The 12,612-nt window shown below is 48.0% G+C and overlaps 1 protein-coding gene across 12 annotated transcripts in view; it reads left to right on the top strand.

Annotated features, from left to right (window-relative positions):
- ELAVL4 (ELAV like RNA binding protein 4) overlaps window positions 1-12,612 on the top strand; it is an 80,639-nt gene that overhangs the window by 63,895 nt on the left and 4,132 nt on the right. For 9 of the 12 annotated variants that reach the window (XM_065071415.1, XM_065071413.1, XM_065071412.1 and 6 more), the window contains exons 4-6: window positions 8,310-8,463; window positions 8,854-9,079; window positions 10,462-10,500. In XM_065071415.1, coding sequence (XP_064927487.1) covers window positions 8,310-8,463; window positions 8,854-9,079; window positions 10,462-10,500 — 419 coding nt within the window. The remainder of the gene's footprint in view (window positions 1-8,309; window positions 8,464-8,853; window positions 9,080-10,461; window positions 10,501-12,612) is intronic. The other 3 variants (XM_065071421.1, XM_065071420.1, XM_065071410.1) reach the window with 1 other exon arrangement.

Genomic DNA, 12,612 nt, shown 5'->3' with positions numbered 1-12,612 from the left:
CACCTTACCCCTTTGGCTTTTTATATTTTTAATTATGCTTTGCTCCCAGACATTTAACAAGTCGGGTCTGCTTCACTGTACTGTGTGGTGGGGATGCAGGTGTCCCGGGGCTCATGCTGAGCGGTGAATCGTGTGTTTTTACCCCTCCTGTTCGCGTCTGTGTTGCTGGAGATGTCCCACATTTCCAGGGGGTGGCACAGGGGTCAGAAATGGCCCCCGGTGCTCGTCCCGCGTTTCCAGGGGGTGGCACAGGGGTCAGAAATGGCCCCCGGTGCTCGTCCCGCGTTTCCAGGGGGTGGCACAGCGGTCAGAAATGGCCCCCGGTGCTCGTCCCGCCTTTCCAGGGGGTGGCACAGGGGTCAGAAATAGCCCCCGGTGCTCATCCCGCGTTTCCAGGGGTTGGCACAGGGGTCAGAAATGGCCCCCGGTGCTCGTCCCACGTTTCCAGGGGGTGGCACAGGGGTCAGAAATGGCCCCCGGTGCTCGTCCCGCGTTTCCAGGGGGTGGCACAGGGGTCAGAAATGGCCCCCGGTGCTCGTCCCGCGTTTCCAGGGGGTGGCACAGGGGTCAGAAATGGCACCCGTGCTGCCCAGGTCTCCTGGTTCGCCTCCTGCGCCCACACACCCCTTGCCAGCATCTTACTGTGATTCATTATAAGGCTGAAGTATTTTGATTTGTGGAATTACTGTATTTAATTATCAAACATGATTACTTTAGTCTAGCTAGGTGCCATTTACAGTTATTAAAAATATGCTTTCAGTACGTTTAAAAAAGCCCGTCTCAAAAGAACACATAGAAAGGGATTTGGTAGCACGTAGTTTTGTACGCTAAAAAATATGTAACTACATGCTAGGATAGCGTTGAGCTGGAGAAGTAGCGAGCATTGCTTTAATTCTGTTTTCTTCGTGTGCGGTTGGTGTTTGGTGCCCCAGAAGGGATGTGCGGTGTCCTGTGCCGGCCAGGCCGAGCCGTGGGCCTCTGCCCGTGTTTGCTGGGTAGCCACAGCCCTGCACAGAGCATTTCTCTGGCCACCTTGTGTTTGGAAGGTGTCCTGATGGAAAGTTGAAGTGAATAATCTGTGCAAATAACTTTTACAGGGGCAAATGGCCTCTGCTTGCCAAGGTCCCCTTGGTCCTGCGGGCCGTGTCCGTCTCCCTGCTCAGTCATGGGCTCTGCTGTCCTCGCACCAGCCCCAGCAGGAGCGGCCTCTGCGCGTCACGTTTGCGCTCATTCTTTGACCCCACCAGGCTTAATTCCCATTTAACAAAACTACGTATTTCATGCGCGTGTCCGCAGATCCTGTCCTCTCGATGTCTGTAAGGCCGCGGCGGCAGCCCGGTGCCGTGCCGTGGCGCCTGGCGCGGCGGCCGCGGGAGGAGCCGGTTGGCAGCGGCAGGACAGCGAGGCGCGGGCTGCTCTCCGTGCTCGCCGGAATAGCTGCAGAAATGTGCTTATTTCATTGGTACAGAAAAGAATCCCTTCTCACTGTAGCAGCTAAAATATTTATGTGCGTTTCATTGAAGTCAATGATGCCCTTTCAAGTCGAAGTGGAGAGGTGGCTATTTACAAACTATCTGTTTGGGGAGAGCACTGGAGGAAGTGCTGTGTGTTTGGTAATAGGTTATACATGTTATGTTCCTCCTCAGCTGATCATAGTGCATGTCTTATTTACGCCATTTCAGAGCATCATCATCTTATGAGGGAGAAGGGCTTCACTTTATTTTTACAGTTAAACTTGACATAATTCCACAAAACAGCTTAGAGTGTGAGGGAAGACACAGCGTCTGTTGAAATAAATATATATTCCAGAAATTGAATCTATTTTTAGAAATTAAATTTGCCCATCCATAAAGCATATGAAAGGTCAGTGCTGCTGTTGAAGATTGCCTGGCAATTCAGTTGCATCAAATAGCAGAAAGAAAATAAGCTGTGTGATGCACAGGGTACACATTGTTTAAACTATGCTGCTTTGCCCTAAAAAAAAAGACAGCGTCTGAAAGGATGCGAAGGAAGTGTTTTATGATGTACGTGGGGATTCGGGTGACCTGGCTTCACGTTGGGGGACGCTGAACAAGGGCAGAACGGAGTTTTGAAAGGACGTTTGAAATAAGAAAAGAGCCGTCGGCCCCCCGAAGCGCAGCGTTGTGTCCCCCCGCTTCCCTCCTCCGGTGCCCCAGAGCTCCTGGCCGAGCAGGCCGCGCGCTGGGACCCGCGGAGCAGGGCCGTCCCCAGCGGCGTCCCCAGCGCGGCCAGCGGCCCTCTGGGCGCTCTGAGCCCACTCTGCCTTCCCCTCCTTAAACCCGTCCCGTCTGTCAGATGAGAAGATAGCAAGCAGCATGCTTCCTCTGTGCTCACAGCCTTTCTCTATTTTAATTTTCCATTAAATGGGTGAAGGACATAGAATATAGCTACTGCTGTTTTGACACTACTGTTGTTAGTTCATTTTCTTTTCTGCTTTACTCTCCTGTTTTGATCAATAGGACTGGATGGTCCCAATTTAAAACACAGCAAACAGGGCTGTGGGAGAAAGCACTCCTGTGCCTTCTGGAAATAAAGTAGGAACGTTACTGCTCAAAAGATGTTGCTGTTTATCTTAGTTTCAAAATGCCAGCTATTTCTACAAAGTTCAGGCTCTGAATCTGTCCATGCTAGTTCTTGTAGTTGTCTGCAAAACTACAAACCGTCCTGTCACTGTAGGGTAAGCAAATAATAGAAATGGCGGGCTGCTTCATCCTACAAAGTGATTTATCCAGAAGGGGTGGCACGGAGTCCCTCAGGCCGTGCTCGGGGTGAAGCGGGAGGAGGAGGAGAGCTGCGTCCTCTGCACCCTGTCCCAGACCACTTGGGGATGTGCGAGGGCGTTAAACCCGACAGTTGGGGGTACAGCTGGACAGGGCTGCCTTGCGGACGGTGACGGTTTCTGGGGTGGGTGCAGTACTCTGCCCAAAACCCTGCGTTTTCAGCCCGTTTAACCTCCCTGGGGCCAACCTGTGACCGAGCTGGCTGCCAGCACCCGCAGCCCTTCTCCCAGTGGCGGAACGGGGTGTTGTGCAGGGAGGGTGCACAGAGAGATTTGGGGAGACTTTGATTTGTGGGGGAGCTGGGGAAGGCAGAATATAGCGAGAAAGGCACCGAGAGGAGAGGGTCGGGTGCTGTGCGAGGGCAGGAGGTGAGCGTGCTGCACTGTGGCACGGGGGGCTTGTGTTCAGCGGCACCCGTGTGATGGGCCGGCCCGTCGATTGCCTCCCTGTGGGCCTGGCCGGGCCTGCACCCCAGCGCCAGCAGCGCCATGGAAGAGCGTGTGCTCCTTCCCTTCCCTGAAAATGCACATCACTGCCATTTGCATGCTGCAGATCAGCTATGTGGGTTTTCTGTAGTTCCTTTTACAATTAAGGTGATTGGTTGTTCTGTTTTGTGGTGGCTCAGTTTGTCATAAGAGGGTCATCTGCTGTGACTGCTGCACCTCAGGACAAAGCCATGGACAAAACACTTCAGAGGTGCCACGGACTGGGGAAGCCACAACCAGGTTTACTTTGGTTTTGCTCTTTAGGAGCCTCTGTCTGCATAACCTTTCAGTCTTCCTACTGCTTGTTAACAGATCCTTCTCCAGCCTTTGTGCCCGCCGTGACGCTGCCGCTCCAAGGACCTTTCGGTGCCGCGTTTGAAGGCTCAGACTGGGCTCGGCTGCTGTTAGCAGGCACCAGGGAGCCTTTACCTGTTAGTTTTGTGCATCTTCTCTTCACAGATATTTCTTTTTAACTGCTTCAGTTTCACCAATGAGTCCTTTCCATTCCACAGAGCCGGAGCAATTATATCTTAGCCCTGCTCTTGATACGGCTGGAGTACTTCTAGGTTGTTATCTATGGATGTTTTTCCTGAAATGATGGGGTAGACCTCTGTATCTTACCTGCAATCATAATTAATCCCAGTAAAATGGCATTGAATTGCTGCACAGTGAAGTGCATTGTCACTCCCTCCATCCCCAGCCAAGGGCGTGGAGAAGAGAAAGGACAAAGCCGTGCAGGCAGCACATGCCACAGAATTCCAGGTTCTGGTCTGCAGCCTCTGCACCAGGGCTCTTGTGCATGTGGTGCTCTGATAAAGCACCTGGCTTTTGCAGAGTGGGCTTCTTAAATCCTTGGCTTTGCACAAAATTAGAGCGTGGACAAGGTCCTGGAAGTGGCTGTGGGAGAGGTCTCTCCTGGCCATAGCCCATGCTGTGCTGCTAAGCAGGGTTTACTTCTAGTTTCGTGTGTTCATGAAACAAGCGTGCTTGTTCACACGTGTGGGGCCCTGTGAGCGTTTGTGTTAAAGCGCTTGCGGAGTGTGTCAGTGGAACGAGAGGCAGCAAGTGAAGGAAAGGTTGTCCTCCCTTTACACGTGTGGACCTTGGGCAGAAAAAAAGCGCACTGACTCACCCTAAAAGTCACGCAAGACATCCTGCATCTTGGAGCGTGTCACGCAGAGACGAAGTGGAGTCTTTCAGAATGATTAAGGTCACCAAGACGTTCAGTATTCTTGAACGTTACACAGACATTGTTTTCAAAGTTGTCCAGGGAGTCGCTTGACACTGACGGCAGCGTATCTGCTCAGGGCTGGAGAAGCGTCCCAGGGACGGCGGGTGCTGTCAGCGGGTGGCATTGGTGCCCTGCGGGTGCCCGGGCTGCCACGCGCAGGTTAAAAGCTTCTGCCCAGCCCTGTGTTCCACAGGTGAGTAACAGTAGATGCAGAGCATCTCCCTGGACAGCTCTGGGCTTGGAAGGCGTGAGCTGGTAAGTTGCTCATCAGCAGATATTTTGACCAGGGCAGGTGGCTCTTCTGGCAGAGCACGCTGGTTTTGGGGAGGACGATCCTGTTCCCGTTCAGAGCAGACAGGAGCTGAGAAGCTATTCTGACGTGCTCCACAAAAAAATACTAATTTTGAGAAGCGTTCTCTCGCAGTGGACTTACTGTTCGCGAGGTCCAGGGTCAGCGCGTGCGCTGCAGACCTGTGTTGTGAGCGGCAGTGTTGCTGTGGCGTGTCCAGCACCCGCCCGTGTCAGACACATGGGCTGCGCTCGTGCCCCTGGGCACCTTTGCTGGGGGCTCTGACTTGGAAAGACCAGGCTGCTTCAGTTCACCTTCCGAAGAGTCTCGAGGTTAGAAAGCCTTCGAGAAGTTTTCTATGTGGGCAAATGGGTAGGAAATCAATAGGGAAGATAATTATTTTAACTTGGAGATATTTTCTGTGCTCCTGAATAAAAATGTGCATTACCATGGAAGATGTGAAATGCTGGACCTTATGACTCCGCAATAATGTTTGCAGACAGTGGCGCAGGCTCCTGAGGTGGCTGTTCATACCAGAGAGACGCCCTTACACAGCTGATGTTCAATGTCAAATGAGAAACACCCTAGCAAATGTTTTTCCACAGTTAGCATATATATTTATAGAAACTAACATCGGAGGTCAGCAAGCCACAAAATGAATTGCACAATGCTTTATCTTCCTTGCAAATTTGACCGAAGAACTCCTAAAAGATCTTACGCAGTGAAATTTAATGCCGCCGTTTGACCTCCAGCCATCATACAACGGACAGACGTTTTAATGCTGAGGACTGGGTCAGACAGTGCTGTGGTGTTCTCCAGCTCATTTGTTTGAGTTTCTTGAGGTGGCCAGGATTTCCATATTCTTTCCTTTTTCAGCACGCTGTTTCATTACAGGGCACTAACACTGCTGTGAGGAAAAAAGTAAGTGTAAATAGATTTAATGCAGCATCCTCACCTAGTGATCTGTGATTTTGAGCGATAAAATGGGAGCTGGTTTTGGCTCCCATCTTGGCGTTCACAGCACAGGGACCTTCTGGTCTAATGGTGGGCCAGGGTGTGTGTTTTCTTCCTTCGATAGCTAATACACGGGAAGGCATCCCGTCCTCAGCACTGGCTGAATAATAGCTGGCAAGCAGGCTGGCACCGTCTAACCGATCGATTTGTCATTGGCTGACCTGAGAGGGAAGATGAAAAAGATTCAAAAGCAGATAAATAATTGACATTACTAGCCTTGAGTCCATTCAGCTTGCAACCTTTTCTGCTTGATGTTAAAGACGGCTGAGTTGCTTTTGGCAGCTCCTTCCCTTAGCCCAGGCTCCCCCGTGGCCTGCATGTTTCACTGCCGGGGAATGGAAATTAAACCTGGGCGGTGGGTAGGTGTCCACACGTGTGAGTGTGCAGTCTCTGCTTCCACCGCCTGCCTGCGTGGCCCACGAGAGCACAGCACCTTCTGCATGCAGAAATAGATATCTATAATGTCAGCCACTTGGAGCTCGGGGAGGTGGTGGGTTTTGCATATTCCAGTGCTTTTCATCTTCCCTGTAATGTGGCGTTTGGTTAATGAATGTGCCAGAGTGAGAAAACCCAGAGGAAACCCCTGGCTGTTTTCCCAGGAACTTTGTTAATTTTGCAGCTCTGTTTTGAGCAGTAGGTGAGGTCCCTGCCCCCGCTCCGGAGAGGCTCCAAAATGGTTTTTAAACTGTTATTCCTAAAGCAGGTTGAGCTGCGGGTGTCTGAACCCATACAGCACCCTCTCAAGGTAAGGAATCTGCAGAGCGCGTGGAGTATGGATGAGGAGCCACTGACATGAGACCACCGAACCCCGCTATTCTTGGCATGGTTTCTGTAGGTGGAGGCGTGTATGGTTATGCATGGTTATCCCTGGCTTCCCCAAGCACCTGCCTTGACCTTAGCGATGCCGTGTGTTCTGGTCCCGGAGCATTGAAGGGGTGTTTGGAACCAGTGGTTGAGCAGCTTCAGTGCTGCACCCCATGGGCTGTGAGGTCCTAAACTGGTGGGACACAAAGAGCTGCACCCCCGTGTCCCCCTCCCGTGCAGCCCCTGCAGGTTTCTCCGCTCTGCTCACCGCTGCCTCCGTGCTGGCCGGCTGGTGCAAACCTCCTCTCTAACCTCCTTTGCACGTCTCTTTCCCTAAACCTGCCCACCTCCTCTCCCCAGCCTTCTCTGTAAATGCTAGACTTAAAAGGTTATGTACAAACATGCAAGTTATAAAGAAGTTGCCAAAATCCTTAAAATCTAGAATCTTTAAAGTTTGTCTGCTATTATGCAGAGAAGATTGTGGAAGCAAATATTAGTCATTCACATCATTTTCTGTGTTGAGTCAACATCTATTTTTAGGTGTGGAGCACATAGACAACTCTTTTGACACATAAAGCACATGAAGACACCCATTTGACATGGGTTGTGTTTGGGCTGAGGCTTGGGAGGAGAGGAGGAACCTGCTGAATGTATTGTAGCTGTGATGGGACCCCCCTCCCGGTTTCTTCCCAAGACACACTTTAAAACAAAATGCAGGAATGTACTGATGTGTTTATACTTAAATAAGTCAAGATGAAGTGCAAAATATGCAGGTTTGGATCCAAAGCTAGTTCAGATGTGCTGCACAGTAATTCCTTATGATCTGTCCTGAACGCTTGCCGCTAGGCTTTATCCAGGAAGTATTTTTATTGTGTTAAATGTGTGTATTCTGAAAGTATATGTTATTTTTAAAGCACAGAAGGCTTTTTATGCACACATTATAATTATAAATCTGATTCATGGGTAGAAGGCAGTTAAGAGAGACTTGGTTTAATCATTTTCCAATGGCGTACATGCAGTGCCTCAGCTAGATGTTTCTCCTGTTTGGCCATAATATTTTATGGTCTGCTCCTGGGCTTTTAGTGCAGGAAAGCTTCCCGTGATAAACTGCAGCCGTGACAGCGAGTGTCGGTGTACGGTTCCCTGAGCAGATGTTCCTTAGTCTCATTTCACCAGGACCTCACTGTTCATCCAGGACACATCTCGCCAGCTCGGGATGGAAACACAAAGAGAATAGCACAAAAGATCACTCTGCAAATAACCTGATCTGGTTCAGACACCTGGGGGGTGTTGCAATTAAAACGCACTGGAACTTCAGAGCCCTGTGTACGTGCTAAGGTTAATACACGCTGGATACACTAAATCATCCATACACCCACAACCCAGAGGGGTAAGTTTACAAAGCCGTGTGTAGGAAGCTGCACATTAATCTATCTGTGAACAATAGTTATTGTATGCCTGCACTTAAAGAACCTTGTGTGTGTTTTCGTGGTCTCTCCAGCTCTGCCTTTGTTCTTCCAGCCGTTCCTGGTGTGTTGGTTTTGCAGAGCAGGTAGCGTCTGAACTCCAGGATTATGGCTTGTGGAAAACATCTCTGCGTTTAAAAGGCAAGGGGCTGGCTCTAGTCACTAATGCACCTTTCCTTTCCTTTCCTTTCCTTTCCTTTCCTTTCCTTCCATCCGCAGGTGTCGTATGCCCGTCCAAGTTCAGCATCCATCAGAGATGCGAACTTGTATGTCAGCGGCCTTCCCAAAACAATGACCCAGAAAGAGTTGGAGCAGTTGTTCTCACAATATGGGCGCATCATCACCTCCCGGATTCTGGTTGATCAAGTCACAGGTTAAAAGAAAACTTCTCTTGATACGTGCATGTTTTTATGGAAATGGCAAAATTGCAAACACTTTCTGGCAGTTGGGTTTCAAGACAATACGACTTTTAGTTTAAAACGCAATACCTGGTTATTTATAAGTGTAACTGTTTGGAGGCATAGCTGCTGCCTCGTTAATGAGGGGTGTCGGGGTGCAGGATGTTTACGTTAAATCCTGGTATTGAGTATGGTAGGGGCTGATTTTGGAGGACACAGCTGGCGAAGGACACTTTTCTTTATAGGACTTTGTTTCATTTGCCAGCTCTGTATTCGGTGAAGTCAAAACCAGCGTTTGGTTTATTCATTACATAGATGAGGCTGTTCCTACGAATACTCATCTGTTCGCATGTTTTAATTCGCAGGTGTTTCTCGAGGTGTGGGATTTATCCGCTTTGATAAGAGAATAGAGGCAGAAGAAGCCATAAAGGGACTCAATGGCCAGAAGCCTAGTGGTGCTACAGAACCAATTACTGTGAAGTTTGCCAATAACCCCAGCCAGAAGACAAGCCAGGCACTCCTGTCCCAGCTCTATCAGTCTCCCAACAGACGCTACCCTGGACCGCTGCACCACCAGGCCCAGAGATTCAGGTAATTACCTGGACAAGAACCGAGCTTCCACCAGCGACAGCAGTGTGGGGCAGGTGCTGCACAGCAAATGTGCTTTAGTTGCATAGGCTGACCTGATTTTCTTTGTAAAATTAAATATTCCTTCCTGGAGAATGAGGAGGAAAATCTGCTGACAGCAGTAGTCATGTTGTATTTACTAAAACAGCTGAAGTACTGTACAGTCAGACCTCAGGAAGGCTCATAGGAAAAGGGGGGAAAGAATAGAGTTACACTGATAATCAAATGAGCAGTGACTCTCCTGTTCTTTCTCGTTTTTTGGTAATGCTTTTATTTTCTGCTATATTATTACAGTTTTGATGCTGCTTAGACTTTGATGTTAATGCCGGTGGATTGGTAGCAGGAAAAGAGCTGAGTCTGTTCCAGTCAGCAGCAGTATCATTAAATTTATTAGCCTGAGATATCTGCTCTTAAGTGTAAAGAGACCTTGTGTTAGTCTTTGTGATTCTTCAGATACTTTCAGGGGTGGTTTATGCTTTGCATCCTGAATATGCTGTTTCCATCTGATCCACAAGCCGGAGTTAGCAGTACACGATGTTCTTATAACTGCTGTTAGAGGATTGGTAACTTCCAGGCAAGCTAGCGCTCAGGTTAAAGTTTGCCTTCCAAAGAAATCCGGAGCTTATTAGTGTAACTGAGTTGCATTTGGGCTTTGGAGAATAATTCAAAAGTAATTTTAGTTTTTCAGCGATGAAGAGTGCTAATGAATTAAAGATCATTTTAAAAAGTCATTAGACACATTAACCTTACACCTGGGTTTGTGTCTTTGGCACGCAACTCCATTGAGGTTATCACCAAACCGTTCCATGGACAGAAGGGCTTTATTGCGCTCCCGTGGAAAGTGAACTGTTAAATTCTGCAAAATCCGGTGGTCATTTAGGTGAACCTATCGTGGAGGATTAATACTAAATATATGTCATACAGCGGGGAAAATGTATTGCGTTAAAGCAGTTAAAACCAAGCATTTTTCCAGTTCCATCAATTTTGGACTATAGCATTTTATTTCCAGGTTAACTGTAAATAGAAGGTGAATTATTTGACAACTTTTCATACTAATATTGTCTAAAAAATACAAACCAGAAGTGGATTTGTAAAAAGCAAACCCTGGCAAGTAAGGTCTTCTCTGAGACGATAGACGGTTTAGAGGTGACTTTAAAGGCTGTGCTGGGAGGTTAAGCACAAGCTCAGCTGTAACAAAGCAGGCCGGGAGTTGTTGGGCTCCTTAGATGTGTGGGAAACTTGTTGAACGTTTCTTCTTTGAAAATGGAACACTATTAATAATAGTTCCATTGAGCGATCTTGCCATCTGTGAGACATTAACCCAAAGACCCTCCTTCTCTTTTCAGGCTGGACAATTTGCTTAATATGGCCTATGGCGTAAAGAGGTAATTAGAATTCCGCAGATTGCCAGATGTCCGTGTTGGCACAGATTGGTGCTACAATTTTTTTTTAATTCACTAACTTTATCCTTTTTTTTGTTTTAATTCCTTCTTTTCTTCCACCAGCATGTCACATTCTTTTAAGTTTGGACTTCAGTTGGTTTTGTTACTTTAAAGGCCACACACGCTAATTCTGTGGGGTTTTTTTTCAACCTTTTTAAATTACAGGTGGGCTGCCCAATGGTTTAGGTGCCACAGCTACGAGCTCTCGAACCGCAGTTGTCCTGCTAAATGGCACTGCTTCCAGAATCAGAACTAGAGAGTTCTTAATAATGGAAAACTGAACAGTCAAAACCAAAATTACGCTGCCTTTGTCTAAATACCACGGTTAAGAGCTTTCTGCTACTTGTGGCGTCACAAGTTTGACTTGGACATAGAGCTGTGTGCACCTGAATCAGCCCGAAGTTTCTTTTGTTCCAGGTTTAATACTTTGAAATTTCCTGAGTTGATTTGTGTTTTGTTTCAAATAGCCGTGTTTGTGTGTGTGTGTCACGCATGCGTGGTGGAGCTCAGCTCACGTGTGAACGTTCATGCTGTTTCGTAATATGTTCAGTGTTGGAGTTGAGTGTCGTTAGTGTTTCTCCTAACGGCGCGCATCAGCGCAAGCAGGCTGTACAGCAAAGTAAAGGTGTAGTCTTATGCCTGATGTTACCGTAAGATCTCCAGCCATCCCCCACAGTTAAGATGGGAAAATACTACTTAATCTTCTGCAATGGGCTCCTCACCACACTTGAAAATGATTTGAGCTTTTTCTAAAGCTTACCCTGTAAAATGGTTTGGTAAGTATCTCTTTACACTAGCTAGTAGTGGACGGTGACATGGGCTTTAACTACTGCCGCAGTAACTGTCATACAAGGCTACTTACAGCAGTAATAGTAAAAACAGAGGCGGTCTGTATTCCCGGAAACGTTGCTGCTGGTGTTCATCACTGCATTTGTTACATTTGCGATATCCGTAGTGGTGATGCTGACATGATGAATCAGAGCTTACCCCTGGTTTTGTCAGACACGGCTTCTCCTGCACTCTCCCCTCTCCCTCTTTTCTCGGTGCATTGTCAAAAACAGGGCAGATCTCTCAGCCCCGGAGCCTGCCAGGCACAGGTGTGTGCAGGATGGGTTGGTTCCGCTTCTCCCCGAGTCTGCTGCCGATTTCCCTGGGGCTGGGCTGTGCGGTGCAGGGCAAACCGGGCCGAGTCTGAGCTCTGGTTTTTGTATGACCTACAGAGGTCATTTTCTAGGTTGTACATCTCCTTTCTTTAATAGTCAGTCTGCAATGTTAGTCTTAAATCACTGCAGTTTAAGTTGGTTTGTAGGCATCTTAAATTAGTTGTTTTCTCCTCCCAGAAAAATCTTGAAAACTTGCACTGGCAAACCCTCTATTTACAGGCGTAGAGTCACGCAAAAGAGAATTCCTGAAGCTGGAGCTTCCATAGCGTAGTGTTCCTGGATTTCAGGGCTTGGTTTGTTCTTTCCCCATGTTCATTACATGATACTGTTGAAAAATTAAGATATGCTGATGTGGAAAAAAGGTTTTATTGGCACTAATTTCAGATGACTTGCTGGTAGCAAAGCTGCTTCTGCAGTAGGTTATCTTGGATTTGTCAGTGCGCTTGCACTGGTGTTAGGTTCACAGCGGTGCCTGTGCCTGTGGAACATGGGCAGCTGAAAGCTGTGCAGCTCCTGGAGCTCTCCAGGGAGCAGCATTTTCCTTGAATATACATATAAAGTGCCATCAGAAGCCAACAGAATGGTGAGCAGCCATCAAGCCTGTAATTTCCTTTATGGTTATTTAATACACACTGCATAATATTGTGCACGTTGTTAAATGTGTGTGGAAGCGCTACAGGTGTGAAAGGAGCAGCTTTGGAGAGCACAGGAGTTCACTTAGCAACCCCGAGTTCCCCTTTCGCTCCCTCAGTCATCACAGAACATCCTGAGGAGCTGTTACTCTGTTCTGCTCTGAAAACTCATTGTATGGAAGGTACATGTGGAACTGGATTTTTATCAAGACATTTCCTCTGTGCAGTTGTTACATTCTAAGCCGTATCCCAAAGTGTAG

This window comes from Columba livia, chromosome 8, assembly GCF_036013475.1.
Source record: "Columba livia isolate bColLiv1 breed racing homer chromosome 8, bColLiv1.pat.W.v2, whole genome shotgun sequence".
Taxonomy (NCBI): Eukaryota; Metazoa; Chordata; class Aves; order Columbiformes; family Columbidae; genus Columba; species Columba livia.
This window is presented reverse-complemented; position numbering and strand designations above follow the sequence as displayed.